Source organism: Grammomys surdaster, unplaced genomic scaffold (assembly GCF_004785775.1).
Source record: "Grammomys surdaster isolate TR1022 unplaced genomic scaffold, NIH_TR_1.0 126131, whole genome shotgun sequence".
In the NCBI taxonomy this organism is placed as follows: Eukaryota; Metazoa; Chordata; class Mammalia; order Rodentia; family Muridae; genus Grammomys; species Grammomys surdaster.
The window spans coordinates 6,268,451-6,294,441 of NW_021620939.1; the positions used below are offsets into that span (position 1 = coordinate 6,268,451).

Here is a 25,991-nt window from a genome sequence, read left to right on the forward strand (position 1 = left end):
TGTCTATGATTTCAGCCCGATCTGCATAGCAAGTTCCAGGCCAGAGCCAGAGCTGTGTGTTAAGACTTTTAAAAAGACAAAACAAAGAAAAAGAATAACTCAGCTGGCTGGTGATGCCAAGTGCCTTTAATCCCAGCACTCAGAGGCAAAGGCAGGGGAATGTCTGAGTTTGAGGCCAGCTTGGTTTACACAGAGAAACCTTGTCTGGAAAAAAACAAAAACAAACAATAGCAAGATAGTGTTACTGGTGCCTTCCACCCTGTTGTTGCAGCTAACCACTTTCTTATTGGAACTGAGCCCACTCCACAGGAGGGAATTCCTGTCTGGTATTATAAACCTAATCAAACCCAATGGTTTGATCATAGGACCTCATGGGAGAGCAACAGATATAAAATAAACATGATGCACCCATTTCACTGCCTTTCAATAGTCACGTTAAGGATCATAGAGCAGGGCCACTGTCGGCTTCAATCAGAGAAGCTTCTTTTTGTAGTGGGTAGTGGTGCCTGGAGGGACTCATAACTGGTCAGTGTGTAGAGAAGTGACTTGAATGTTCAGCCCTAAAAGAAGCATCTCTGTCAGCCCTATCCAAGGCTCAGGGAACGTCGAGGAAAACAGGAGGCAATAGCGTTAGAAACGGAAGATTGAGTCTTTGCAGAGCGAGATCTTCCCGCCACACATGGCTGTAGTACTCTTGAACACACAGCAGTTGTGACCTGTACAAGATCTTTACAAAATTGGGCTTGTGAGCATCCAATCATAGGAGGAGCAGGGAACTTAGGAGGCCTTACCCCTCCAGGAGGGCGAGACATTATCTTTAGTTCTATAGCCATTGGTAAGGTGCCCATGGTGTTCATATATAACCTCCCACCCACCCTCCTGTATGAAACTTCTACAAAACTCACTGAGTCGCCAAGAGAAACAACAAGAGTGGGAGGGGGAGAGAGAAGCTGATGGGTGAATATGATCAAAATGTACACGTATGGAAGTGCCATAATGGAGCACATTATTATGTATAATTAATATATGCTGATGGAAAACACATACATAAATACGAACGGTATACGGCAACACCATGTGCTATTTACTCTCACAACTTATTGTGAGTCTACAGTTACTTCAAAACAGAAGTTTAAAAAATATATAAGACACATGTCTTCATTTTGTGGCTACCGTGAGCTTCTTATTTCTCAGGTCTGACTCAGAGAGTCACTGGCCTCTCGTAACACTGGAACTTATCCAGGGCGATAAACCCCAGTTGGCCTGCAGAGGGCTGGCATACTGTCCTCGTTCATTGAGATGACCAGGAACCAACTCAGTCTAGTTTCACTTTTGGTTTCCTGAAATTACAGAGGAGCCAGACAGAGAGCTGTAACCAGCAACAACCAGAGTTCTGGTGCCTGTTTGCATCAGCTCCAAGCCTTGTTTTCCTTCCCTTGTGTGAGCGTTGCAGCTTCCTCTCCAGCCCAACGACTGAGGATGGATAAGGAGCTATACTCAAGGCAGCTGTGAGTCTCAAGGTGGGAGAACAAAGTTGATGGCTTCCAGACTTTTGGTCCCAGCTGCCACCTCCTTCTTCTTAACCACAGGTATGTACTGGGCCTTAGTGCTATGAAGAAGATCCAGGAAGCCAAAGTCTTGCTATGTGGCCTACAGGGCCTGGGAGCCGAGGTGGCCAAGAACCTGGTCCTTATGGGTGTGGGCAGCCTCACCTTGTATGATCCCCATCCTACCTGCTGGGCTGACTTGGCTGCTCAGGTAAGAGTTCTTGGGGTCTCTATGCTGCCTCCCAGAGCAGGGGCTAAAGGGGAGTCTCTTTGATCAAGCTGCACTGAACTGTCCTTAGTTTTTCCTCTCAGAAGAGAGCTTGGGAAGGAGCAGGGCTGAGGCCTCTCAAGCACAATTGGCTCAGCTCAATGAAGCTGTCCAGATCTCTGTCCACGAAGGTGACATCACTGAAGACCTACTTCAGGGCTTTCAGGTGTTTACCCTACTTTGCATGTTAGCCCAGTAGCTCCCTTCTGCCCTTAATGGCAGAGAGGGTGGCAAGTGATTCTAGGCCTACTGATCACCGTATCCATCTAGGTAGTGATGCTGACTGACTCCAAGCTAGAGGATCAGCTGAAGGTGGGAACCGTTTGCCACAAGCATGGAGTCTACTTCCTGATGGCTGAAACCCGAGGCCTTGTGGGGTAAGGAGACTACCTGTGTACCCCCACCACATCACTGCCAACAATTGGTCCCAATGCTTTGCCCAGCCCTAAGCCTGCCCCTCTCCCACTCAGCCTCAAACCACGGATCCTCTTTATTCTAGACTACAGTCTTTCCCTCGTTTCTCCACCTCCACATGCAGACCTGCTCTAGGACACCCTATGTTCCCAAATCAAAATCTCCACGTCTCTCCTATAATTGTTTTCCCTCTGGGCCTATCCTAATGTCCCCTACTCACAACTGATGAGGTTCCTTAGTAACTTCTACCAACCATACTAGGCGGCTATTCTGTGACTTTGGTGAGGACTTTATTGTTGTGGACCCTACCGAGGTAGAGCCTATGACAGCTGCCATCCAGGACATCTCTCAGGTGGGTGCTAAGATGTCGAGGTTTCCCTGATGTCCAGAGAAAGGTGCCGGGGCCTGTGGGAGGTAGGTACAGGCACTCTGAAGACAAGCCACCTCTCACTCAGGGCTCCCCTGGCATTGTCACCCTGAGAGGAGGCACCAAAAGACATTCCTTCTATGATGGGGACTTGGTGATTTTCTCAGACATTGAAGGCATGGTTGAACTCAACAGTGATTCTCCACAGTCTGTCCGGGTGCAGAGTAAGCCAACCTTACTCCAACTACTGCCTCAGCTATGTGGAAACAACTTATATTTAGGGGGTCATAATTTACTAGCATGGCTCTCTCACAGAAGACGGGTCCTTGGAGATTGGAGATACAGCAACTTTCTCCCGTTACTTGAGGGGCGGGGTTGTCACTGAAGTCAAGAGACCCAAGACTGTGAGGCATGTGAGTACAAGTACATCTGAGGTGGGAGCACCTGGCTACATGAAGGGGTGTGTAGTGTCCTAGACCTGACCCTGAGCCAAGCAACCTCGCCCTCCTACAGAAGCCCCTGGACATAGCTCTGCTTCAGCCCCACGTGGTGGCCCAGAATACTCAGGAAGTACAACGTGCCCACTGCCTACATCAGGCCTTCCATGCACTGCACATGTTCCAGCAACTTCATGGCCGACTACCCAAACCCTGGGATCCTGTGAGTGGCCCCACATTGCATAATACACAGCCTCTGCTTCACTGGGTCTCACCTTTCCGATCTCACCCCACTGGAGGCTGTGTCCATAGAAGTACCAGGCCTACAGCCTGGAGATGCCTGCTTGCTCCATCCTTAAGCCATCACAAGCAGGTCGGAAGCTGTGCTCACTTGGGGATGCCTTCAGTGCCTCTGGCTGGTGCTGGACATCCTTTGGTAGCACTTCCCAGCCTAGCAACAATGCCAGGCTTTCCCACTTAGGAATCTGCTGCTTCTGTGGAACAGGGTAGATGGGTGCCTGAAGGCTTTGAGTGGGAGGTTAGAATTCAAGCTGGGGCTACTAGGCTCACATATGCTATGCCTGAGTGCCATCCCACAGGATGATGCAGAGACCGTGGTAAGGCTAGCCCAGGACCTAGAGCCACTAAAAGGGACAAAAGAAGAGTCACTGGATGGGGCTCTACTCCGGACAATTGCCCTGAGTAGTGCTGGTAGCTTAAGCCCCATGGCAGCCATTCTGGGAGGAGTGGCTGCCCAGGAAGTCCTGAAGGTAGGCACATGTGAAGAAAGGGCGGGATTGGGAAAGTGGGCAGGCCAGTGTATGTACCAGGGGGCACCCATACCCAGCAGTAGCCCTGGAGCATGTTACCAACCCAGTTGTATCCCTCAGAAGGGATCCAAGGGGAGTAAGAATTAGAAGTTGGCAGAGGCCCTCAGAGTGATGTACCCACCTCTAGGCTATCTCCAAGAAGTTCATGCCCCTGGACCAATGGCTGTACTTTGATGCCCTTGAATGTCTTCCAGAAGATGAGAAGCTCCTTCCCAGTCCTGAAGACTGTCATCCAGTGAGAACTGGGGGTGAAAGCCTTGTTCAAAATTAGAGTTAGAGGGGAACCCAGAAAAACACCACTGGGGTCCAGATTAAAAAACTCTGGGTTAAACACATGGCACAGGCTGTCAGCCATCAGTGGTCATTATCTGTGTTCCCTAGAGAAACTGCAGATACGATGGGCAAATCGCTGTGTTTGGGACTGGTCTTCAGGAGAAATTGAGCTACCAACACTACCTCTTGGTGAGCTGAGGGATGCTAGTGGGGATGTCTTTGGGAAATCCATGCCATGTGCTAAAACTGTTCCTGCCAACAGGTGGGTGCTGGTGCCATTGGCTGTGAGATGCTCAAAGGCTTTGCCCTAGTGGGCCTGGGAGTTAGGGCTAATGGAGGGGTGACTGTTGCTGACATGGACCACATAGAACGCTCCAACCTCAGCAGGCAGTTCCTCTTCAGGCCCAAGGACGTTGGGGTGAGTGCTGGCCCCTCTTGCATCCTTGGGGCTCAGGTTGCTCTCTCCTAACGCGCCCTTTTCCTCTCTTCCCAGAGGCCCAAGGCAGAGGTGGCCTCAGCAGCAGCCCGTCGTCTAAACCCACACCTACAAGTGACTCCATATACTTACCCACTGGATCCCACCACAGAGGACATCTATGATGACAGCTTCTTCTCCAGGGTGGATGGTGTTGTTGCTGCTTTGGACAGCTTCCAGGCCCGTGAGTGCCTCACTCAGAGCTGAGCCCCTTGCCCAAACCTCTGGCAGCCTCACTCCATACCCTCTGCCCTTTGCCAGGGCACTATGTTGCTGCTCGATGCACCCACTATCTGAAACCACTGCTGGAGGCAGGTACCCAGGGGACCCTGGGGAGTGCTTCAGTGTTTGTGCCACATGTGACCGAATCCTACAAGGGTCCTGCCTCAGCCTCAGCTTCCGAGGGTGATGATGCTCCCTACCCCATGTGTACCCTGCGGCACTTCCCCAGCACAGTGGAGCATAGCCTGCAGGTAAGTACATCACACCCCCCCATCTCAAGCCTTAACTGCAGCTCTGTCCCTCATCTAATACTTTATCATCCTTCCACCCTCCACCCCCGCCACAGTGGGTCCAGGATGAATTTGAGGGGCTCTTCCGACTATCTGCAGAGAACATCAACTGCTACCAACAGTAAGGCCAACAACAGAGGTAGGAGTCCAGGACTCCAGGCACAGAGCTCAGCCTCAGACCTCCTCTTCTCTCTGCAGGACATGTACTTCCCTGTTGGGCACGGATAGGACAAGAACACTGGCCTTACTGCAGCAAGTGATGGGTGTCCTAAGAACGCGCCCACAGACCTGGCGAGACTGCGTGGTGTGGGCTCTTGGCCACTGGCAATTGTGCTTCTGTGATAGGATCGTGGAGCTGCTGAGACACTTCCCATCTGATAAAGTCGGTAGTCAGAGGCGGGGCAGCTGACAGCTCCAGGAGACCAGACAGCTCAACATCCTTTATTTCCTTAGGTGCTTGAGGATGGAACTCTGTTCTGGTCAGGATCCAAAAATTGTCCACATCCCTTGCAATTTGACCCCAACCAAGTAAGTAGAGTCATCTGACCTGAGTATCCTAAGGGCAGACACCACCTCTACAGTCTGCTAAGATGCACAGATGTGAAAAGAGAGCCATGCTTGTGCAAATTCAAACGTCTGTCCTTGAAAGAGGCAGGCATTCAAACAGATCCGTCAAAGGGCAATGCATCCCCTCTCATGTTCCCATGTCCCTGCTCTCTGTCTGGCTGCAGGACATGCATTTCCTCTATGTACTGGCAGCTGCCAACCTGTATGCACAGATGCATGGGCTGCCTGGCTCACAAAGTCACACTGAACTCAGGGAACTGATGAAGCTGCTGCTAGAGTCTGGCTCCACGCCCCAGAACCTCTTCTCTGCTGAGTTTGGTGAGGCCCCAGTCTTGTACAGCTAGTCTTGGCTCTCCCCGCCACTGGTCTTCACCCTGTGCTTAGAAGGAAGATGGGGCCTGAAAGCCAGACAGCTAACTTACTTCCTTTTCTCTGGTCCTCTTTGGTTTTGTTTGTTTGTATTCTCATTAAATTCTTATTTCATATATATGAGTATTTTACCTACATGTATATCTATGTACCAAGGGTGTTCCTGGTGCCCACAGAAGCAAGAAGAGGGCACCGATCCCCTGAAACAGGAGTTACTGACAGTTATGGGTTACCATGTAAGCACTGGGAATCAAACGAGAGTCCTTTACAAGAGCAACAAGTGCTCGTAACTGCTAAGCCATCTCTTCAGCCCTTCTCTGGGCCTCTTGCTTGTTTGTTTCTTTTATTTCCATCCTCTGGCCCCTCAGCAGGTCCTCTCTCTGCTGCCTAAAACATATCCCAGTTCTCTTGAGAGATTTAAAAAAAAATTCTGAGGAGATTCTAGCTATGTTCTGGGGTGAGGACAGAGCCACATGGGTAACCACAGGGGAAAAATGGGGCTGTAAAGAAGTAGATGTCATTATTAACCAAGAGAGTCCTTGCTTAGATCAAGTGGTGGCGAATGGCGGGTTTGGCAGAGCCCAAGAACGGACACGAGGCTCTAGAGTACAGGAAATGAGTTAAGGACTGAGCCCATGCGCTGCTCCCTGACAGGCCAGGAACAGTTGAAGGAGCTGAAGGAAACCCTGGACAACTGGAGCAAGGGGCCCCCACTGAAGCCTGTGCTGTTTGGGAAGGTGGGGTCCCAAGAGAGGGTAAAGAACTGGGCTCAGGGGAGGTAAGAAAGCAGGGCAGCTTGAGAACCTGGGTTTCCTCCCGTCAAGGCTGTGGAAGCAACTCACTTCCCTTGCATCTCAGCCTCACTGTGTGGCAAAGGAGGGAGATGGTGGATACCCAACCACAAAACTGTACAGAGACCTGTTAGTGGCATACAGGTGGCCATGCTGAGGGATACCACTGCAGTGTTGACACTTCTGTGATCTGGGACTGGCAGGATGATGATGGCAACTTCCATATGGACTTTGTGGTAGCAGCAACAGACCTGCGATGCCAGAACTATGGGATCCTACCAGTTAACCATGCTCGGGTAACTTTACCCCTTTGGGGCTCAGGCCTAGACGTGAGAGCCAAATCTTATCCCTGAACCTTGAGCCCAAATCAAATGCCCTGTTCTTGACAGATCAAGCAAATCGTGGGCCGGATTATCCCAGCCATTGCCACCAGTACATCAGTTGTGGCAGGCTTATTGGGTCTGGAGCTGTATAAGGTGGTAAGTGGGCCACGGCCCCGTGGTACCTTTCGTCACAGCTATCTGCACCTGGCTGAAAACCACTTCATACGCTCAGCGCCTTCTGCCCCAGCCATCCAGTCGGTGAGCCTCTGATGCCCCTGTTGCCGTTAGGCCTGAATTTTCCCTCTATCCACCCAAGCAAACACTCTTCTCTCTAGCTGTGGATTCTCTCCAGGCCCCAGACTATGGGGGAGTCCTCTAGACTCCATCCAGCTCCCTTCCTGCTATGAAGCTAGGCTGGGACCTGTCAGACACAGGAAACAGCCATCAGCCATACTCCCCAACCCCCCTGCAGTCCAGGGTCTGGGGGAGCTGCAGCTTTAACTCATTAGTGGAGCCAGACATCCCCCATGACCCCCTCCTTCTCTGTAATATCCTGGTGGGAAGGAGGAGGGTTGGGCAACCATAGACTCAGCCCTGGAAAGAATCTAGCTCACTTTTGTAGAGCCCTGTTCTGTTCACCTCAATCCAAGTTAAAGGGCACCAGGATTGCTACCAGGAGTGTGGGTCTCAGCCCTATGGGATAGAATGTTTGTATGACTACATATGAGTGCACCAAGGTCTGTGCATCCCTGGCGTGTGAACATGCAGGGATAAAGCTTGCACATCTGTGTGCCAGATGGACGAGCAGGGATCTTCCTCAATGTGAATATGTGCGTGTGGGTGCATACGTGGGTGCCATTGGTTTTATGTGTGTTTCAGGGGGAAGTTGTTCCTATAAAGGCAGGATGGCAATGCCTCCAACTGTGTGCCCAGGCTCTGCCCCAGTTGGCATTTCCCTGAGGCACAGGAAAGAGGACAGAATAAATGCCCTCACTAGGAGAGAGGACAGAGGTCACCAGCTAGCTTAGGGTCCCTCTGGACAAGCACACAGAATGCTTTTGTGAGGTGCCCCACTGTTAACCAGCACAGAGACTGCCTTTGTCCGTAGCATGGGGGTGGGTAGGAGTCCCCATCGTGCCTCTAGCCTAGTCTCAGCCCGACCCCAGTATGTTTTCTGATGGTTGGGAGGGCCCTTTTGTCCTGGACTCTGGACGGCTGCAACATCATCAGCCCTCAACTATAGGTACCAAACTCTTGACCTGGGAAGAAGACAGGACAAGAATAAAGGCTTCTATAGACTGTATCCCTGTTAGGAGGGACCCTCTGAGTCAATAGCGTTCCGTTGTTACCATGCCTTTGGTTTCTGCATGCCCATGAGCAGTCTGAAGCCCTGTATGTAAGGACGGCGGCAGAGTAGCATGAGCGGGATCTCCCAGCTCCCAGCCTCCCCTTAGAGGAACAAGCAGCTTTATCGGAGACTACAGCAACGAAGCTCCAACTTCCTCAGGAAGCAGCCCCAGCCTCCCCCCCAATCCCCTCCAGCTGGCCTGTGCGATGGACGTCTGTTTCCCCATACGGGGCCCCATAGCTCCATTTCCTGTGCTGGCCCCAGCATGGGCGGGGAGGGGGCTGAGACTCTGGGCCCAGATCCCACCTTCCACCCCCCACCCCTTGGCTGCAGTTTCCTGCCTCTAGAGCTGCTCCTCCTCTAGGAAATGCTGCTAGTTAACTGGGCCAGGGGTTGCAGGTTTGTGTGAGAAATCTCTAAATCTCCCTCACCTGTAGTTCCAGCGCCTAAAATGGACCTGTTGGGACCGCCTGAAGGTGCCTGCTGGGCAGCCTGAGAGGACACTGGAATCACTGCTGGCCTGTCTCCAGGTATGCCCTGTCTGTCTCCACTCAGTCCCTGGCCCGGCCCAGCCCGGTCCAGTGAATATCTGATGTATATCTTCTAGGAAGAACATGGACTGAAGGTGGAGATGCTACTCCACGACCAGGCTCTGCTCTACTCGTCAGGATGGCCATTTGAAAAGCGGGCTCAGCACCTGTGCCTCAGGTGAGCTGGTCGTAGCCAAGCTCTACCATGTCCCAGGAAGTTGAGCATGGGTGACAAGGTCATTTTTCTCAACCCCGTTTTAGCCCCCTCACACCTTCTCGAAGCATTCTTCCACCAAATGGAGCCAACAAATGGGCCTGGGGGTGGAGCTAAGAGCCTGAGGAAGGGGACTTCAGTAGCTGTCTGCTTGGCCAGCCTCCTTGGCTCCCCATACCCTGCCCAGCCCCCACCTCCCTTCACAGCCTACTCTCAAGGGACACACAGCTTCCTGCCTCTTGCCTGCCCCACCAGCTGCTCCTAAAATAGTTTCAGATGTTTCCTGCCTTGAGCGGCTCCTGCTCCTGGTTGGGGCTCTTGAGGCTCACCAGCACCCTCTCGTCCACACTAGGTTGCCCTCTGTCGGCCTTGGCTCACCTACTACAAAATCTCCCCTGACCCCCCTCCCATACCAGGGTGACAGAACTGGTTCAGCAGCTGACCGGCTGGAAGCCCAAGCCTGGGCTGAGGGTTCTGGTGCTGGAGCTGAGCTGTGAGGGCGAGGAGGATGAAACGGCTTTCCCACCTCTGCATTATGAGCTGTGCCGAGGTAGCCACCACGCCACCACTTGGCCATAATGAACTCTGCATAAAATTCCTGCATCTTCAGCCCACAGGTACTTCAACAATAAAAATTTGTTGAAGGAAGACACAAGTGGATTGGACGGTAGAAAAATGACTGGTAAGGTACACAGGAGTGATATAGGTAAGACAGGAACCCTGGAAAAGGAGAGGGAAGATTCTAGACTGGCCTGTCTTGGTTGTGCTCCACAGGGCTGGGATCACTTCCTGAAGCATCAGGAGTATGGAACCAGCAGTTTAGAAAAAAAAAAAGCCTTTATTGTCCCTAGCTGGAGGGCAGGGTCAGAGGTAGCTGACATCATTGTAGATAATAGGTTGCCGGCTTCGAGAGCTCATGAGGGCTGCAAATCGTGAGATGTCCGCAGGCAGGTCAGGTTCTGGGCGAGGTGGGCATGACAGCCGCTTGCCTGCCATAGCTGTCCGTCGAGCCCTGGCCAGCCTACGCCGTAGCTGCTCAGAGAGACCAAGCAAGAACTGAGGGGGTCGAGCCCGGGCACGGGGTACATCTCCATCACTCCCCTCACTGGTTGCTTCAGGCAACTCCATCCAATTGTGAACTAAATCAGCAAAACAGTTATCCCCTAGCACCAGGGGCTGCCGACTGCGGCCCCTGTTCAGCAGGGCTGCCGTCCAGTCCTCGGCATCCAATCCCTGCCAATGTTCCAGGCAAGCATCCGGGGTGGACTTGGGCCTTGGACGGTGGGCAGGAGGGATGTTGGTCACAGCTACCCTATTGCGTACGGGAAGGTCACTGACTGAGAAACGCTGGCTATGAGGTGGACGTTCTTGGGGTACTTGGCGCTGGGGTACAGACAGCTCTTCCTCTCGCCATGTACTGCCTGACACCTCTGAGAAGCCAGAGTCCCAATCCAGGGCATGTTCCCTAGGACATCCCAACGGTGCACCCCTATCTTCTGCTACCAAGCCTTCCACCTCTTCCTCTTCTACACAGCAGACAGAATCCTCTTCCAAAACGTCGGAGGCCCTGAACTGGCGTTTGGGCTGTATATTTTGATCAGTTTTGCGTTTTGGTTGCAGTGGGCCAGACATTGGAGGTGAGCCTGTGTCCCGAGCACACAACTGGAGAGAAAGATAGGGCAAATGTTTGACAGGGATTTCTTAGTCTCTGACCCCTTAGTGTCTGACCAAACCAGCCCCGAGAATGGAGGGTTCAGAAGGACTTGAAAAGCCTCTGGGCAGCAAGGCGGAACTGTAAGCATGGGGGCACTGGCACTCGAGGCTCATGTGGCTTCCATCCGCAGAGCTGGTGGCAGTCCGGCAGGCTGCAGCACGCAGGGCCGGGCAAGTCAGCACGCGCCACCAGGGCGGGCAGGCAGAGTAGAGGAAGGAGGTACAGGCCAGCCCATGGTAGGGGATGTCCACAGCAGCACAGCACTTTTTTAGGCCCTGGGTGCTCCCTGTCGGTCCCCAGAAGAAACTTCTTTCCCCAACTCTCCTTCCCCCAACCCCCGCCGCCAGCACAGCCAGCTGGGCGCCTGTTACCTGATGCCCAGAACAGTTCCCAACCGTCAGAAACCCGAAGCGGGCCATCTGGGCCATCTGTAGCGCACTACCCTGCCCCCATCCTGACTCTGATGGGCACCCGGAGTCCACCCCGTTGTCGTTTGTTGTTCCAGCCAGGCGGCAGCCACGCACCCCACACACATCTTCACAACCACACCCACTCCAAAGACTCACCAGTTCCCAGCGGAGCTGGCTCAGGAAGCTGTCAAACCGAGCGCTGTGCATGTTGGTGCTGGTGCCGTACTCTCTCCAGGTCGTCCGGCTCGCCCGCCGATCACCCGCGGAAGCCGCTCAGAGTGGGCCGGGTCGGCCCGCCAGTGGCGTCCTCACCCTTGCCTTACTTCAAGGCTCCTTGCTCTCGGTAGCTCCCGCCGCTGCCGCCCCAACATCTGGCAGCCGCGCCCCGCCCCGCCCCCAGCGCCCTAGCCAATGGAGGTGGGGCGGGCTGAAGTTGTCCTGCCCCTTTCCACCCCGCCCTCCAGCCCCGCACTGCTGGTGGAGCCCGGTTATAGAAGCACAGGTCCAGAGTGTAGCTCATGTCTCAAAAAGTTTAGTTAACCCTGCTGTAACGCAGTTCGGACACAACCCCATCCCGCCCCCGTGCGTTCATCCCGTGACCTCACCGTTTCAATTTGTCCCCTGGTGAAATAGCGGTTTCTTGTACTGGAGCCCGATGCGACGCCCACATGTGGGCACTGTGCCCTATCTTCTGATTTGACAATATTGTGGCCCACTCGGGGTCTGTCCAAGCTGGCCTTGACCATCCCTGGAAATGATGGGACCAAGATTCCTTCTGCCCAGTGAATACTCAGCCAAGAGCCTTAAGACAGAGAGTAAGGGAAGGGCCATGGCAAAATCCCCTCCAACATCCCTCCGGCCTAATCTGAGCCAAAGTAGGCTGGACCGCCCTCTAGTGGGGATCACGCTGCTATGGGCTGCATCCTCACTCTGCACCATTGACCAATAGATTGCATGCGGGAATGGAAAAGGAAAACTGCTCTTTCCCCTGAGGCCACTCCATAATCAGAGGTACAGTCTAAGTGGAAACGGACTGGATCTATCCGCAGACAAAAAAATATAGGAGGATGAGGGCAGTGAGTTCAGTTAAGGGATAGGACTCTTACAAAGATATGGCTGATCACGGGTCAATCCATTTGAGTCCAGTGAGGAAGGGCATTTTAGGTGAAAGGATCTGCCAATGTAAAGAATATCGAGGGACAGGGGCTACGGAGACCAAACGAAAGGAAAATAGAGATATGTGTGATGGATGGGGCAGGGGTCTGTGGATAGAGAGACGTCATTAAAACCAAGCCTCCAGAAGACTTATGGGAATCTTTTGGTTCCATAAAGAGCATGGAGCTTTTTTCAGGGAAAGACTAGGACTGTTTTCTGCAAGATACAGTTGTTTTGGGAGAACAACTCTGGAATCGAAGGAGGTTCTGGCCTTTATCCCAGGCTAGGGTGTGTGTCTGAATGCCTGGTTCTGAACCCAATGGGTAAACAGAAGCATCATTCTAGACTCCAGAATCTAGAACTAAGATCTAGCCCTGACTGATGCATAGATGCAGGTAGGTAAAACATGGCCTCCAAGTTTCCAGTGTGAACAGCTGGTTGGATGACACTCCCATTAAAAACACCCAGAAGAAAGAAACCTCTGCTTCCCCTTCCCATAGATCTTGCTGCTGGTCACGATGGTGACAAAGACTGAAGAGTACACCAAAGCTGGCCTCATAGCCATATAGTCTGGTATAGAGCATGTGGACCAGATCCAGATAGGCCTGAATTCCCTGTAAAACTGGGGTAATCGGTGAATTAAAGAGGAGCATCAGGAGCTAGCTCTGCGCAGTTGTAGAAATTGCTGTCTAAATACTTTGGGGGAGTCCTTATCCCTTGAGTTGTGCTTCCCTGGTTTTAGTTTGTTTGTTTTAAGGGCTATGTAGCCAGTGAAGGGACCCTTATCTATGACCTAGTCTGCAGTCAGAAAAACATCACTGGAAGGAAGGGGCAGGCAAAGGACAGCTCTGAAGGCAGAATCTTTGGTTGGATGCTGTACGATTTACACACATGTAACTAGATAAAGTTCTTATTTTTCACTTCTTTGTTCTGTTTTTCTTCCTTTGTTTTTTTTTTTTTTTTCAAGACAAGATTTCTCTGTGTAGCAACCCTGGCTGTCCTGGTGCTCACTTTGTAGACAAGGCTGGCCTTGAATTCACAGAAAGCCACCTGCCTTTGTTTCCCTGAATACTGGCATTAAAGGTGTGTACCACCACCATCCAGCTAGATTGTTTTCAATCTAGTAAAAGCTGGAAAGAGAGGCTGGAGAGATGACTCAGTAGTTAAGAACACTGGCTGTCCTTGTAGGGGAAATTGGTTTGATTCTCAGTACCCATATGGCAGGCAGCACATAACTTTCTGTAACTTTAGTTTCAGAGGATCCCCCACCCTCTTCTGGTCCCTGTAGGCACTGCACACATGTTGTGCACATGCAAATACCAAGCAAGACACTCACATACTTAAAACAAAAATAAAATAAAATAAAATTCTGAGCTGGGCATGGTGGCACAATACAGGCAGATCTCTGTGAGTTCAAGACTACATAGTGAGTTTCAGGTCAGCCAGAGCTATGTAGAAAGAGACTTGCCTTGAAAAAAAATCTTCAAAAAAAAGTATGAAAGATTAGGAGAAAAGCAAATGCTCACTGTGGACACGTGAGTCTTGTGGAGAAGCAGGATCGGCTGCTAAGCGTATGAGTGAGGAGCTCGGGAGAGAGAAGCACTGAGGTGGAGAGGAGTGGGCAGCAAAGCCAGGGGGTGGCATTTTAGGCCATGGCCTTGGAGGAGACAGAGGTGGTGAGTGTAGACAGAGCAGGACAGAGGAGGGCAGTTTCCATGTCCAAAAACATTTCACTGGATGGAGGTAGGAAAGATGAGGTAGAAACAGCGAGAGACTAGCCAGGAGCAGAAATGTGAGAGAACTCTGAGCCAGCGTGGGTGTCTCAGAGACAAAGGGAACGAGCATCAAGCATTTAGGAGGAGTGAAAGCAAAGGACATATCTGGTGTTGGGGAAACAGTTCAGTCAGTAAAACACTTACACCACAAGAATCAAGACCTGAGGATAAAAAAAAAAAAAAAAGCCAAGTGTGGCAGCAACGGTTTGTTGTAATTCCCCGGTGCTGAGAAGGAGAGATATTGGCAGACAACCTTGTTAGCTAATGATCTCCAGGCCAATGAGAAATTCTGTACCAAACAACAGAACAAACCAAGCTGAACGGCTCCTGAGGAATGCACCTGAGATTGACCTCTGACCTCCACACGTGTACCAATCCAAACACACACCTCCAAGTACACATAAAAGAATAGCCTTCTGGCTTCAGAGTGTGCAATGGCATGTGCCTGCAGTCTCTACCTGGAAGGATGAAGCAGGAATAGCCTGGGCAACATAAGGAAACTCTGTCTCTTAAAATAGACCTGGTGAGATGGCTTATTGGATTAAAAAAAAAAAACCCAACAACCCTAAGACCTGAGTTCAAGTCCTAGATCCCACAATAAAAGAGAGCTAACTTCTGAACGTTGTCCTCTGACCCCCATATGCCCAAGTTCACAATGGGGCTGGTGAGATAGTTCAGTATTAACATCTGCTGCTCTTTCAGAGGACCTGGTTTGATTCTCAGCACCCGTATACTGCTTCAAAACCATCTGCAACTCCAATTCCAGGGTATCTGACACCCTCTCTGGTCTCTGTGGGCACAAGACATATGCATATGGTACACATCATATATGTATGATGCAAAACACTCATATAGGAAATAAAAGTAGCCAGGCAGTGGTGGGGGATGTGCCTTTAATTCCAGCACTTGGGAGGCAGAGGTAGGTGGATCTCTCTGAGTTCTAGGACAGCCTGTTCTACCGAATGAGTTTCAGGACAGCCAGGGCTATTCCAAGAAAACTGTGTCTCAAAAAACCAAAAAAGAAAAAAGAAAATAAAAGTAATTAAATCTTTTTAAAAAATTAAATTGGGGCGTCTTGCCCAGGTCTCCAAGGTCCCCAGCGCTCGATCGCGTGGTCCTGCCACTGCCTTCCCGCTGCCTGAGCCATGGGCCTCATTTCCGACCCCGCTGTGCGAGTTGAGTGGATCGAGGCTGTTACCTTTGCTGCTGGCACAGCCGCTCTGGGTTACCTGGCTTACAAAAAGTTCTACGAGAAAGAGAATCACACCAAAGCTATGGTGCATCTTCAGATCCAGAAAGACAACCCGAAGGTGGTGCATGCCTTCGACATGGAGGATCTGGGGGATAAGGCTGTGTACTGCCGATGCTGGAGGTCTAAAACGTTCCCGTTCTGTGATGGGGCTCACATAAAGCACAAGGAAGAGACTGGCGACAACGTGGGACCTCTGATCATCAAGAAAAAAGAAACTTAATGGACAGTTGCAAGGCTGCACCCCAGCGTGTTGTGATGTCACCTGATCATTTAATTAGAATGGCACCCAACCCACCGTCTGATTGGCCTCCCCGGGTACTAGATGTTGGTTGGTACTTGCAAATGCAGCTTTTGTTTTCATGGCATCGGCCTTGCTATTGAAACATTTTGGCGCACATTTGTTGAAAGAAGAAGAAAAAGGCTAAACCAACCTTATGCTATATGGGTTATTTTGGTCTTGTAAGGATCCATTCCTTTAAAATAATGGTCTTAGAATATAGTTGTAGCAAAAAAAAAAAAAAAAGAATATAGTTGTATCTTGAGGTTAAAGTATTAAATTATTCCAAAATCATGTACATGTACATTATAAAAAAAATAAATTGGGGTTTGGGGGAGATGGCTCACCAGTTAAGAGCACTGACTGCTCTTGCAGAGGACCTGAGTTCAATTCCCAGTACCCATGTGATGACTCACAACCATCTGTAACTCCAGTTTCTTCTTCTGATTTCTATGGGCATATGGTACACAGACATACATGCAAGCAAAACATTTGTACATGTAAAATAAAATAAATAAATCTTAAATTAAGCCAGACAGTGGTGGCGTACGCTTTTAATCCTAGCACTTGGAGGCAGAGACAGGTGGATTTCTGAGTTCGAGGCCAGCCTGGTCTACAGAGTGAGTTCCAGAACAGCCCGGGCTATAAGAGAAACCCTGACTCAAAAAACCAAAAAGAAAAAAGAAACCTTGTCTCAAAAAGACATTTTAAATGAAAAGATAATAATAAACTGACAAATCTTAAAGACACTAGTTCAGCAGATCTTAGTCTGCACATGAAGCTATGTGCATCGCACAGTGTAGCTTCATTTCCTCTCAGAAGAGTCCTTGGTCTCCTGCGGTTGATATCCCCACACATAATCCTTAGTTTTATTTCATCTACCAATGATTCTTTTGTTTGTTGAATGTAGACAACTTGTGGTTTTCTTGGTGGCCGGGGTTAGATTTGATAGACAGATACTGTTCTAATGGTAAGAAGAGGCAGCTGGAATGCACACTCTTTGGGCTAGCACATCTTGGGGCTAATTTTCCTGGGCACTGGGTTTGCTCTGTCTGCAAGGACAATGTGATCAGTTTCACCATCTGTAGCTTGAGCCTCCTCCCCTTGTATCCCCTTAGGGTTGAAGTAATGAATGGACTAATTCATTGGAAACAGCGGAAGACGGGATTTCCCAGCAGCTCCCTAAGGCTGCTGGAGATCTAAAAGCTCCCTCAACGGGGTGGGTGGAGCCAGAGCTGGAGTCTCGGAAGCCACCTGATGGCTATGTTTAAGCAACTAACCAGGCAACAAGTTAGCCTGAGAAACAGCTCTTCGCCATTTCTTCAGGCTACCATGGTGCCACTCAGGCTCCTAGGACTTCTCTGTGCTTTACTGATCCCTGGTAAGGAGCAGGCAGGTGTGTGTGTGCGCAGGACCCAGTTTGCCAGTGAAGTTCTGACCTTCAGATAAGCTAATGTGGAGGGCAGAGATTGAGGAACCCCTGACCCTTGTTCCTTCTCTTGGCTGTTTCTTCAATCATGTTCTTCATCTCTCTTCACCTAGCCAATGTCAGCTGTGGAAGACAAGGAAAGATTTTGGTTGCTTGGCCTCCAGATGTGGTCAGGCCCTGAAGAAAAAGGCTATTACTCTGTTTCTAAATGTGGCTTTCTTCTAGTCCTCCACAGCCTGCCCTGGTCCACGGATATCTCTGAGAGTAAAGGCCCTGGCACTGTCCTTCAGACTTTCTTCTTCAACTGTTCCGCCTACATGCCTACCCTGGAGTTACTCAGTGTGAGGCCACCCACCAGCTTCTTCAACCAACCCAGTCTACACGGGCATAAGGGAGTCTACCTGGGGAAGGTAAGGCTACAGATACAACTAGGGATTGTAGGGACCAAAGCCAGAAATGGTCAGAGAGACAGAAAGCCTAGGCCCTACATCTGGTCGTCAATCCACCACAGGTGACCTTGAGTAGCTCTGCTCGGCTGGATGCCCTTGTGGTAAACCACTATGAGCTGCAGCTTCAGTATAGATGTGGTAACTTTGTGGCGGATGGGTCGCTCTTCGTTCACGTGCAGCGGGACCCTGGGCGTATCCCTTGTACTGGTGCATTTGCCAGCCCAGGTGAGGCTAGGAGCAGTGGGTTGGGAGAGGAAAGGCCCATATGCCAACAGAGCCTCCCTTACCTCTTCTCTGGACAGCTGGGGAATTCATTTATGTGCCAGAGACAGTCACACCTGGGGCCCTGCTGTACACTCTGTTGCTGCCAGGCCTAGGAGTCCAGAGAGTCCAGGTAAGCTCTGCACACAGTGGAGCGAGTGACAGGATTCGGGAGGAGGGCACAAAGAGAGAAAGCTTGGCCCCTGTCAGGCCAGCGACAGCCTCTGAAGACTCTGAAGTAATCAGCTGCACCTCTGTATGATACAAGTTCCTAGACAGAGCCACTGAGGGCTGTTTACCCTCCCAGCGACAATAGCAGTTTCCCATTGGGACCAAAATCTTATGAGTTCTATGTATTCTAAGTTCTCCATGACCACTTTAAAAGAAAATCACTTTTGTAACACTAGAAAGACTGGCGTTCCTCCTTCCCACCTGCCCCGTTTTTTGTTTTGTTTTGTTTTTTGGTTTTTTGGTTTTTCGAGACAGGGTTTCTCTGTATAGCTCTGGCTGTCCTGGAACTCACTCTGTAGACCAGGCTGGCCTCGAACTCAGAAATCCGCCTGCCTCTGCCTCCCAAGTGCTGGGATTAAAGGCGTGCACCACCACCGCCCGGCCCGCCCCGTTTTTATTGATAGTGTATGTATACAGGTATGAATATGCTGTGCCATGCATATGGAGTTCTGAGGACAACGTCTAAGTGTTGGTTTTCTCCTTCTACCATGTGGGTTCCTAGGGTCAAACTCAGGCTGTTCCTGCTTGGCAGCAAAGGCCTGAGTCAACTCATAGATTTTTCTTACTCTTGTTTCCTTGTTTGTCTTTGGGACAGCCAGGGATTACATCGAGAGTGATTCTGCTTAAAAAAACAAAGCAAGCAAACAACAAACAAAAAAAGAGAAAAAAAAAACTCTGAAGGGTATTTGTTTGCTTTAGCAGAGTAGAGGATCACAGTGAACGGCTGAAGGCCTAGACTGGGACAGCAGTCAGTAGTGGGGTACAGAACAGTCAGATATGAGCAGCAGCCTCCTGTTATTTATTGATGGATGTTGACAGGGGGACTTGGGATGCTGAGAACTGGAGGGGACCACTAACATCTCTGTCCTGTCAGATGAACATTACCAGTGCCCAAGATCCACCATTCTTCCCCGGGTCTTTCTCCATTGATGAACAGGGACTACTGCGGGCACCACCCCAGGGCCTCAGAGGCCAGGCTCAAAAGGTAAGCATGGTTTTGGACCAGGGGATAGCTATGGATTGGGTAGAACCACTATCTTCTGAGAAATTATTTGGTTTTGACTATCTTGACTGCTAAGGTTGTCTCAGACCACTTGCTTCCCTGTGCTGACTGTCTTCTTGGCTCGGCTCTATTCAATGCTGAGATCTGCAGGTTCAGAGAAAGGACAGGTCTGTGGTTCTGGAACCTCACAGATCCTCTCATGTAGAGTGCAATGTTTATGACAGTCAAACTTGAAGGGAAAGCTCTGGATAATGTAGCCAGTGAGGAGGAAGGTCCCCCTTTAAAATAGTCGTTTCTGCAGTTCCCTGGGTCCCACCCACAGCACTGCAAAAACAACACCCTTTCAGCCTCTTAGTAACTGGCTCTTAGAGATTCTAACCTAATAATTCCCACTGTGAACGACTCAGGAGAATTGGTGGCCCAGAATAGTAGGGTTCAAAGGGATACTTGTCAACAGAGTGGTAAGTCACAGTTCCTTGTGGAGGTCCTGAGGAGGATTGCCTATTTGAAGGGAGGATTAGGAATGGATATAGCAGTGGACACATAACATGATTTCCTTCCTGTCCTGTATGCACTGACAGACCTTCCAGCTGCAGATTTTAGTGTCCTTAGGAAAAAGTCAAAGCTGCAAAGGGATGCTGACAGTGAAGGTTTTGCCTGCACCCTCCGGCCAAGTCTCCTTCCTGTAAGGCTCCCTTACCCTGGGAACAGTGGAGGATTCTTCATCTGCCCCCCAGGGAAATAGTTGGGGTAGGCTGCAGAGCTGATGGACCATCCTAGCTCCTATAGGAAGGGAGCCCTTGGGAGGGGCCTGGGGACCCTGCTGGGTTGAGCAGGAGAGAGCAGGAGCTAGGTTTCCATCTTTGGTTCAGACAGAAGGCCCAGAGTATTACCATCGCAGAGGATCTGGTTCCTGGGAGTGAGGTGGTTCGGGTCCAAGCTAGGGGATTCGACTTACTCTATGAAATCATCTCCCCACGGCCCAGTTCACTCTACTCTATTGGACAAGGTGAGGGAACGAGTGGGGCAGGTATGGGAGATGTCTGTAACTGGGAAAGGGCGGGGCACGGACATGTCTCCTTCCTGAAAATTTGGATTGATCTTAGAGGAAGAGGCAGGAATGGGCAGGATCATCTGTCTGTCCCCTCTTGGAGCAGAGAGCAGGACTGAGCTGGGGCGGGAGAGAGCTTTGTTTCTTACACCCTCTCTACACTCTCAGGTGACGGGGTAGTGCGGACCACCGCACCCCTGAATTTGGCTCGCGTTCAGGGCGCGGTGGTCACAAAACTGCAGGTGAAGGCCTTTGAGAGGCTCCGGCCTTGGGCCAGTGCCGTGTCCGATCTCACAGTTAATGTGCGCGCGGTAAACCAGTGGCCCCCACGCTGCCATCCAGCGCTACTGTTGTGAGTACCCGGAAGCCATGCCCAAGCTGGTTGGGGTGAAATCTCCTGTCCCATCATTGGTCCAGACTCCTGTCTTGCTACCTGCCCTCCACTCCCAGGACTCAAATTCCAGAGACTGCACTGGTGGGCACTGTGCTGCACACGCTGTTGTGTGTTGATCCAGACTCTGCAGGCGCTCCCCTTGACTACCAGCTGCAGTTCCACAGCCCTCCCAACTCTGCCAGCCTCCGTCTTCGTGACAGAATCCTTGAGGTGCCCAACACACACTCCTAGACTCCCATGCAGACAAGGTGGGAGGGCCAAGGTTTGTTGGCATTGATACCATGGAGGTGGGGTGAGAATAAGGTTGTGGAGACAGCCTGCAGTCTGGAAAACTGGGTCAAGGTAGGCTATACGTGGACACCCTGGTTTGAGGCACCCTGACATGCCTGATGCTTGCTTCATCTTACTCTCTGGTTCCCTTGGCCAGGTGAACACTACACTGGACTGTGATGTTCCTGGGGCTTCCTTCCAGCATTCAGCTTCCATCTTGGTGTTTGATGGTGGTCAACCCCAAATGACCAGTGAGTGACCGTACTTAGGCCTGAGCATTCAGAACAAGGCTATCTTGTCCACTCCCATTCCACTTTCAAGACATAGACAGCTTTTTTTCCCCTCAAAAGCTAGAAGGTCAGGATTGTCTCAATTTAAAAACCCTAGGATGTCTCTCTTGAGACTGGTACCATGCCACAGAAAACCTTCCCTCCAATATAGGGCCATGTTAACTTACTAAGACCCCCCTAGGGCAGGTCTGGGTACCTCAGGCCATCTCCTTAACTGCCAAGTGGTCCCCAGCTGAGGTTCCAGTGCTGGTGATGGTGACACCCGTCAATGAGTTCTCCCCAGCTTGTGTCCCACGCACGTTCCGGGTTCGGGAGGATGCAGGGCCCCACACTCTGCTGGGCTCCGTAGTGGGCACGGATATGGATTACCCTCGTAACAGCCTCGAGTACTACATCTCTGGTGGACCTTCCACCTTTTCTGTGGATCGGCTGAGTGGTACTTAAACCCCAGGGTTGGGAGGCGGGGATGGGGCCAGAGTTGCCTCTGCAAGCTAAAGCTCTGATTATCCCTTATAGGAGAACTTCACCTCCTGGGGCCTTTGGACTATGAGCAGCAGAGGTTGTACAAGATCATTATTCTGCTGATTGATCATAGCCAAGACTGGGACTTCAACAGTCACCGATCAGGTTCATGTACCATAACCATTGAGGTTGAGGTAAATGACCTCCAAAGCCTAGGAAAGACAAACTTCCCTTCGGCCATTTGCTTTTTCATCAGATGCCTCAGTTTCTCATATGGGCTGGTTGGTGGAAGGTGCTCACTGTGGAATACATTAAAACCTGTTACTTGCCACTTAGGCTCTGTGTTATCAAAGAAAGCTGGTGGGCTAGGCTGGGAGCTTGAGGAATGGGCTGTAGTCACTCCTAAGGTGATGGCCTTTCTCCAGGATGTGAACGACCATGCCCCCGAGTGTGAGCCTCCATTTCAGGAACTCAGCATCTCCACTCCCCTGGGTCATAGCACAGAGGTGACGAAGGTGTCATGTTGGATCCCACAAGAGCCACAGCGCTTGACCCTCTCCTACAGCATCATGGGAGGTGTGAATATGTGGGGGCCGCCAGGCTGTTGGCGAGGGTCAGGCTAAGTTAATAATACCTTCTTCTGCTACTCTGCTTTTAGGGAATAGCCAGAGCCGATTTAGACTCCAAGGGACCATCCTGGTGTACAATGACACTATGCTGGGGCTCCCATGGCCAGAGCAGCCCTGCACCTATGAGCTATTGATCCATGTGGCTGATGTGGGCCCTTCCATCCCCCACCTCAGCACCACAGCCACCGTCATTGTGCATCTAGCTCCTTGGAAGGCCAGCACAGTGGCCACCAGCACTCACCAAAGCACAGTGAGGGGGTTCTCAGGCCCTTGGGGGTTGGGAGAGACGATCTTGAAGGATGAAGACACCTGTTTTTTTAAGGTGGAACTATGAGAGAAGACATTTTGGAGAAAACTGCTGGATGCAAAAATAAATCTGGGGTGTGAGGTGCCTCACTAAATAGGGAATTTGAAAGCTGGATTGCCAATGGCAGTGGTGAGTCTGTGACCCTCCTTTCAGGTGTCCTCAACAATGACACCCCTGATTGTGACAGATGTAGAGGCTTTCTGGAAACCAGAGCCCTGGTTTGTGGTAGTGCTGACAGCAACTGGTGCAGTTCTCCTCCTGGCTCTGGGTTGGCTCCTCAGCAGGATCCTTCGGGGGTAGGTTCTTATCTCGGCCTTCTGCTTCATAACCTACATATGGACACTGGCTTCAATAGGTAGTTTTACTCAATATTGGATGACACTGCCAACATTGGTGGGCAAACAGACTGAGAAGGGCTGTTCATGTCTCTCCAGAAGTATTCAGACTGGGGGGTACTGGGAGTGGTCTCCATCATTGGTGGAGCCCAGTCTTGGAATCGGATGGCCATAGACGGCTCAGGGTTTGAAATTTACCACTGTTCTCAACACCTGTCTTCTACCTTATTTCTGCCCTGCTTCTGTAAACTAAACCTTCTGAGCCCAGGGGTAGGACAGATAATAGTGTGGGCATCTCATGCAGGCACTGAACATTTCCGATAGAAAAGGACAGATGATATTACTCTTCGGTGTTAGAAGGCCTGCTACTTTCTTGGCCTTACTTCTTCTTCCTGGACTTTTAGGTTGGCCCAGTCACTACAAGCACCAAGCAAACCAGCCAGAGCTCAGTTGCTAAACAGGTTAGTCTCCGTAGAGGTAGATAGGCTTACCTATATGCCTGGGAACCCATCTCCTAAACTCAGGCTGGCGTCCAGACTCATCTTGTACTTCTACTCCAATTTGCTATAGCATCCAGGGAAATGAAGGCTCTCTTGAGAGGCAAATGGAAGCACCAAGGATGGAGATATCCCAGGTACCCAGAACTGCCATGAGTCTGGTATGCCAACTCACAGCTCATGTTGAGGGCAGTGAGGCTGCTCTAGGGCACTCTCTATCCCTGCAATGCCTGCCTTCCTGCCTGTGAGGGCTATCCCTGTGAGTGCCTATATCATAACCAAGATAGATCAGGTGGGTGGGTTCGGGGCCTTCCCATCTGCTCCCCGTGGGCAAGGTTCTACTCACTGTGCCCCTTTCTTCTTTTCAGCAACATTTTGATGGCAGAGCCCAAGATGTCCGTAAGTCTCTACTTTTCTCTTAACCTATTCGCTGCCTGGGCCCTCATCCTTTCCCAGAATTTTCTCTTCCCCTTACCCACTTCCTTTTTTACTGCTGCCACCACCAAGTATCTATCACTGATGTTTTCACTGAGCTCTCCCCCCACTCCCACCCTCCATCACCCTTTACTTTTGTTAAGCACCAGTTAGGCCAGATGACCACCAGACCTAGTCTTGTCCTAGCTCATCGGGAGAGAGATGGTGGTAAGGCGAGAGCGCCCCTCATATTCCAGCTTCACCAGTAAATTATAGCTGACTAATCTGACACTGGCTGCTGTCGAGGAGGATCTGCTATCCCCTAGCTTTCTGTTCATTTGAGTTAAAACCTCAGAATTCTTTGCTGAGAAGGGAAAGAAGAGATAAGTTTGGGTCCCTGTGCAAGGGGTGACTACACTGCTAAAGCCAGCCGTCCTTTCTTCCCTCCTCTCTCCTGCCCATCTGGGCTCAGGTACAGGGAGAGATGACCTGTTCAACACACTCACGGGAGCCCAGCGTTGGCTGTGAGGCCGGGCAGTGGCTTTACTATGTGGGGAATTCCCTTTTCACGTGATCATAGCCCGGATTTCCAAATCAATTTAGTAATAAAGACTACAAACTGACTACTGCCCATCTTCTAATCTGTGTGTGGGAGAAGCTCTGAGATCTGTGTCTCCTTGTTACTTGGGGAAAGTGCCATCTCCTGTGGGCTCCCTGTGGAACAGTGAGATTACTTTACTTTGGAAAAGCATTTCATGCTCTGACAGTGACTGGCACTTTGTAGGAGAGGCTCTTGTCTTTGTCAGGGGTGGAAGGGCCTCCAGTTGTCCTGTCTACATGGAGACATTTGCTTTTCTTTTCTGAGACAGCATCTCACTGTGTTGCCCTGGTTGGCCTGGAACTCACAAAGATCCACCTGGCTTTGCCTCCTCAGTGCTGGAATTAAAGCCATGAGCTAGCATACCCAGTAAGACTTGCTTTAAAACTTTTTAAAGGGGCTGGAGATATGGCTCAGAGGTTAAGAGCACTGACTACTCTTCCAGAGGTCCTGAGTTCAAATCCCAGCAACCACATGGTGGCTCACAACCATCCGTAATGAGATTTGATGCCCTCTTCTGGTGTGTCTGAAGACAGCTACAGTGTACTCATAAATAAAATAAATAAATCTTTCTAAAAAAAAAACTTTTTAAAAATATGATTATTTATTGAGACAAAGTCTCTTGATATAACCTTGGCTATCCTGAAATTCACTGTGTAGACCAGGTTAGCCTTGAATTTACAGATCCACCTGCCTCTGCCTTCCAAGTGCTGGGATTAAAGGCATGCATTGCCATTTGAGGCAAAATTTTATTTTAAATACATGGTTTACTTGGGTAGTTTAGGCTGGCTTAGAGCTTGCATGACTGCCTTGGTCTCCCAAGTGCTTGGATTATAGGCACATGCTGTCATGGCTGGCTTGACACTAGTATATTTGTGTACATGTAGAGTACAAACTCGGATATCATGCTCCCTCCCCACTTTGAGATAGGGTCTCTCACTGACCTATAGCTCACCAAGTAGGCTAGGCTGGCTGACTAATGAGGCCCAGGCGTCTGCCTGTCCTCCCCTCCCCAGCACTGGGACAACAAGTGAGCACCATCATGTCTAGCTTTTATTTTATTTTTAAATGTACTGTAGATTCAGGGGCTCTCTCTGCAGCTCAGCAGGGTTGGTTTTTGAGGGTCCCATCAGCCCTTACGGACAGCTTGGCAGTTTTGTGTAGAGGCTTTGTTGGGAAGGATCTGGAATTTCCTGGTGGGAGAGATGAAGCTGTGCTTAGCTGTTTTTAGATTATTGAAAAAGTCTCTTTCTGATGCTGAGTCCATGACTTTGTATCTGCTTCCCTGACTCTTTATTGCTTAGCTCTTCCTGGGCTAATCTAGCTTGTTGCACATAGCCAGAGGCTTTGTAACAGCCTGGAGAACAGATTTTACTGTGTGAAATGCTGATTCCATGCCTAATCTGGTGTCATGTTTGTCTCCAAGAGTTCCTATTGTCTGAGTAGAGGCTATGTTTAACAGTATTAGCTTCAAGTTCTCTCTCTCTCTCTCTCTCTCTCTCTCTCTCTCTCTCTCTCTCTCT

At 50.5% G+C, this 25,991-nt stretch overlaps 3 protein-coding genes and 1 pseudogene across 9 annotated transcripts; 3 read left to right on the top strand and 1 right to left on the bottom strand.

Moving 5' to 3' along the window:
* Positions 1-1,347: 1,347 nt before the first annotated feature.
* Uba7 (ubiquitin like modifier activating enzyme 7) lies at positions 1,348-11,779 on the top strand. Of its 7 annotated transcripts, XM_028756678.1 has the most exons (25): positions 1,348-1,508; positions 1,590-1,758; positions 1,847-1,981; positions 2,086-2,192; positions 2,491-2,581; positions 2,685-2,820; positions 2,912-3,009; positions 3,110-3,256; positions 3,633-3,803; positions 3,991-4,098; positions 4,245-4,325; positions 4,399-4,554; positions 4,630-4,795; positions 4,873-5,084; positions 5,180-5,244; positions 5,322-5,505; positions 5,577-5,651; positions 5,855-6,008; positions 6,714-6,814; positions 7,054-7,146; positions 7,240-7,431; positions 8,959-9,051; positions 9,129-9,229; positions 9,682-9,882; positions 10,800-11,779. In XM_028756678.1, exons 1-24 carry the CDS (start codon positions 1,480-1,482, stop codon positions 9,842-9,844), a joined length of 3,027 nt encoding a protein of 1,008 aa, XP_028612511.1. In that variant the 5' UTR covers positions 1,348-1,479; the 3' UTR covers positions 9,845-9,882; positions 10,800-11,779. The 7 variants fall into 7 exon arrangements, with proteins under 7 accessions (XP_028612511.1, XP_028612510.1, XP_028612512.1 ...); XM_028756677.1 differs by lacking the exon at positions 10,800-11,779 and having other exon boundaries at positions 9,682-9,920; XM_028756679.1 differs by lacking the exon at positions 10,800-11,779 and having other exon boundaries at positions 6,714-6,796; positions 9,682-9,920.
* On the bottom strand, positions 10,084-11,762 carry Inka1 (inka box actin regulator 1). Its single transcript, XM_028756685.1, has 2 exons — positions 11,546-11,762; positions 10,084-10,927 (listed from the first exon to the last, which is right to left on the bottom strand). The coding sequence occupies exons 1-2, from the start codon at positions 11,594-11,596 to the stop codon at positions 10,130-10,132; spliced, it is 849 nt and encodes a 282-aa protein (XP_028612518.1). The 5' UTR covers positions 11,597-11,762; the 3' UTR covers positions 10,084-10,129.
* A 3,685-nt stretch (positions 11,780-15,464) lies between the features above and the next one.
* Positions 15,465-15,826, top strand: LOC114611836 (annotated as a pseudogene).
* A 1,354-nt stretch (positions 15,827-17,180) lies between these two features.
* Positions 17,181-24,398, top strand: Cdhr4 (cadherin related family member 4). The gene is made up of 19 exons (XM_028756842.1): positions 17,181-17,229; positions 17,503-17,687; positions 17,789-17,951; positions 18,029-18,120; positions 19,093-19,203; positions 19,803-19,906; positions 20,094-20,230; positions 20,441-20,624; positions 20,723-20,876; positions 21,094-21,187; positions 21,459-21,662; positions 21,743-21,882; positions 22,114-22,264; positions 22,347-22,567; positions 22,778-22,920; positions 23,364-23,420; positions 23,530-23,617; positions 23,825-23,855; positions 24,343-24,398. The coding sequence occupies exons 1-19, from the start codon at positions 17,181-17,183 to the stop codon at positions 24,396-24,398; spliced, it is 2,364 nt and encodes a 787-aa protein (XP_028612675.1).
* Positions 24,399-25,991: the final 1,593 nt, after the last annotated feature.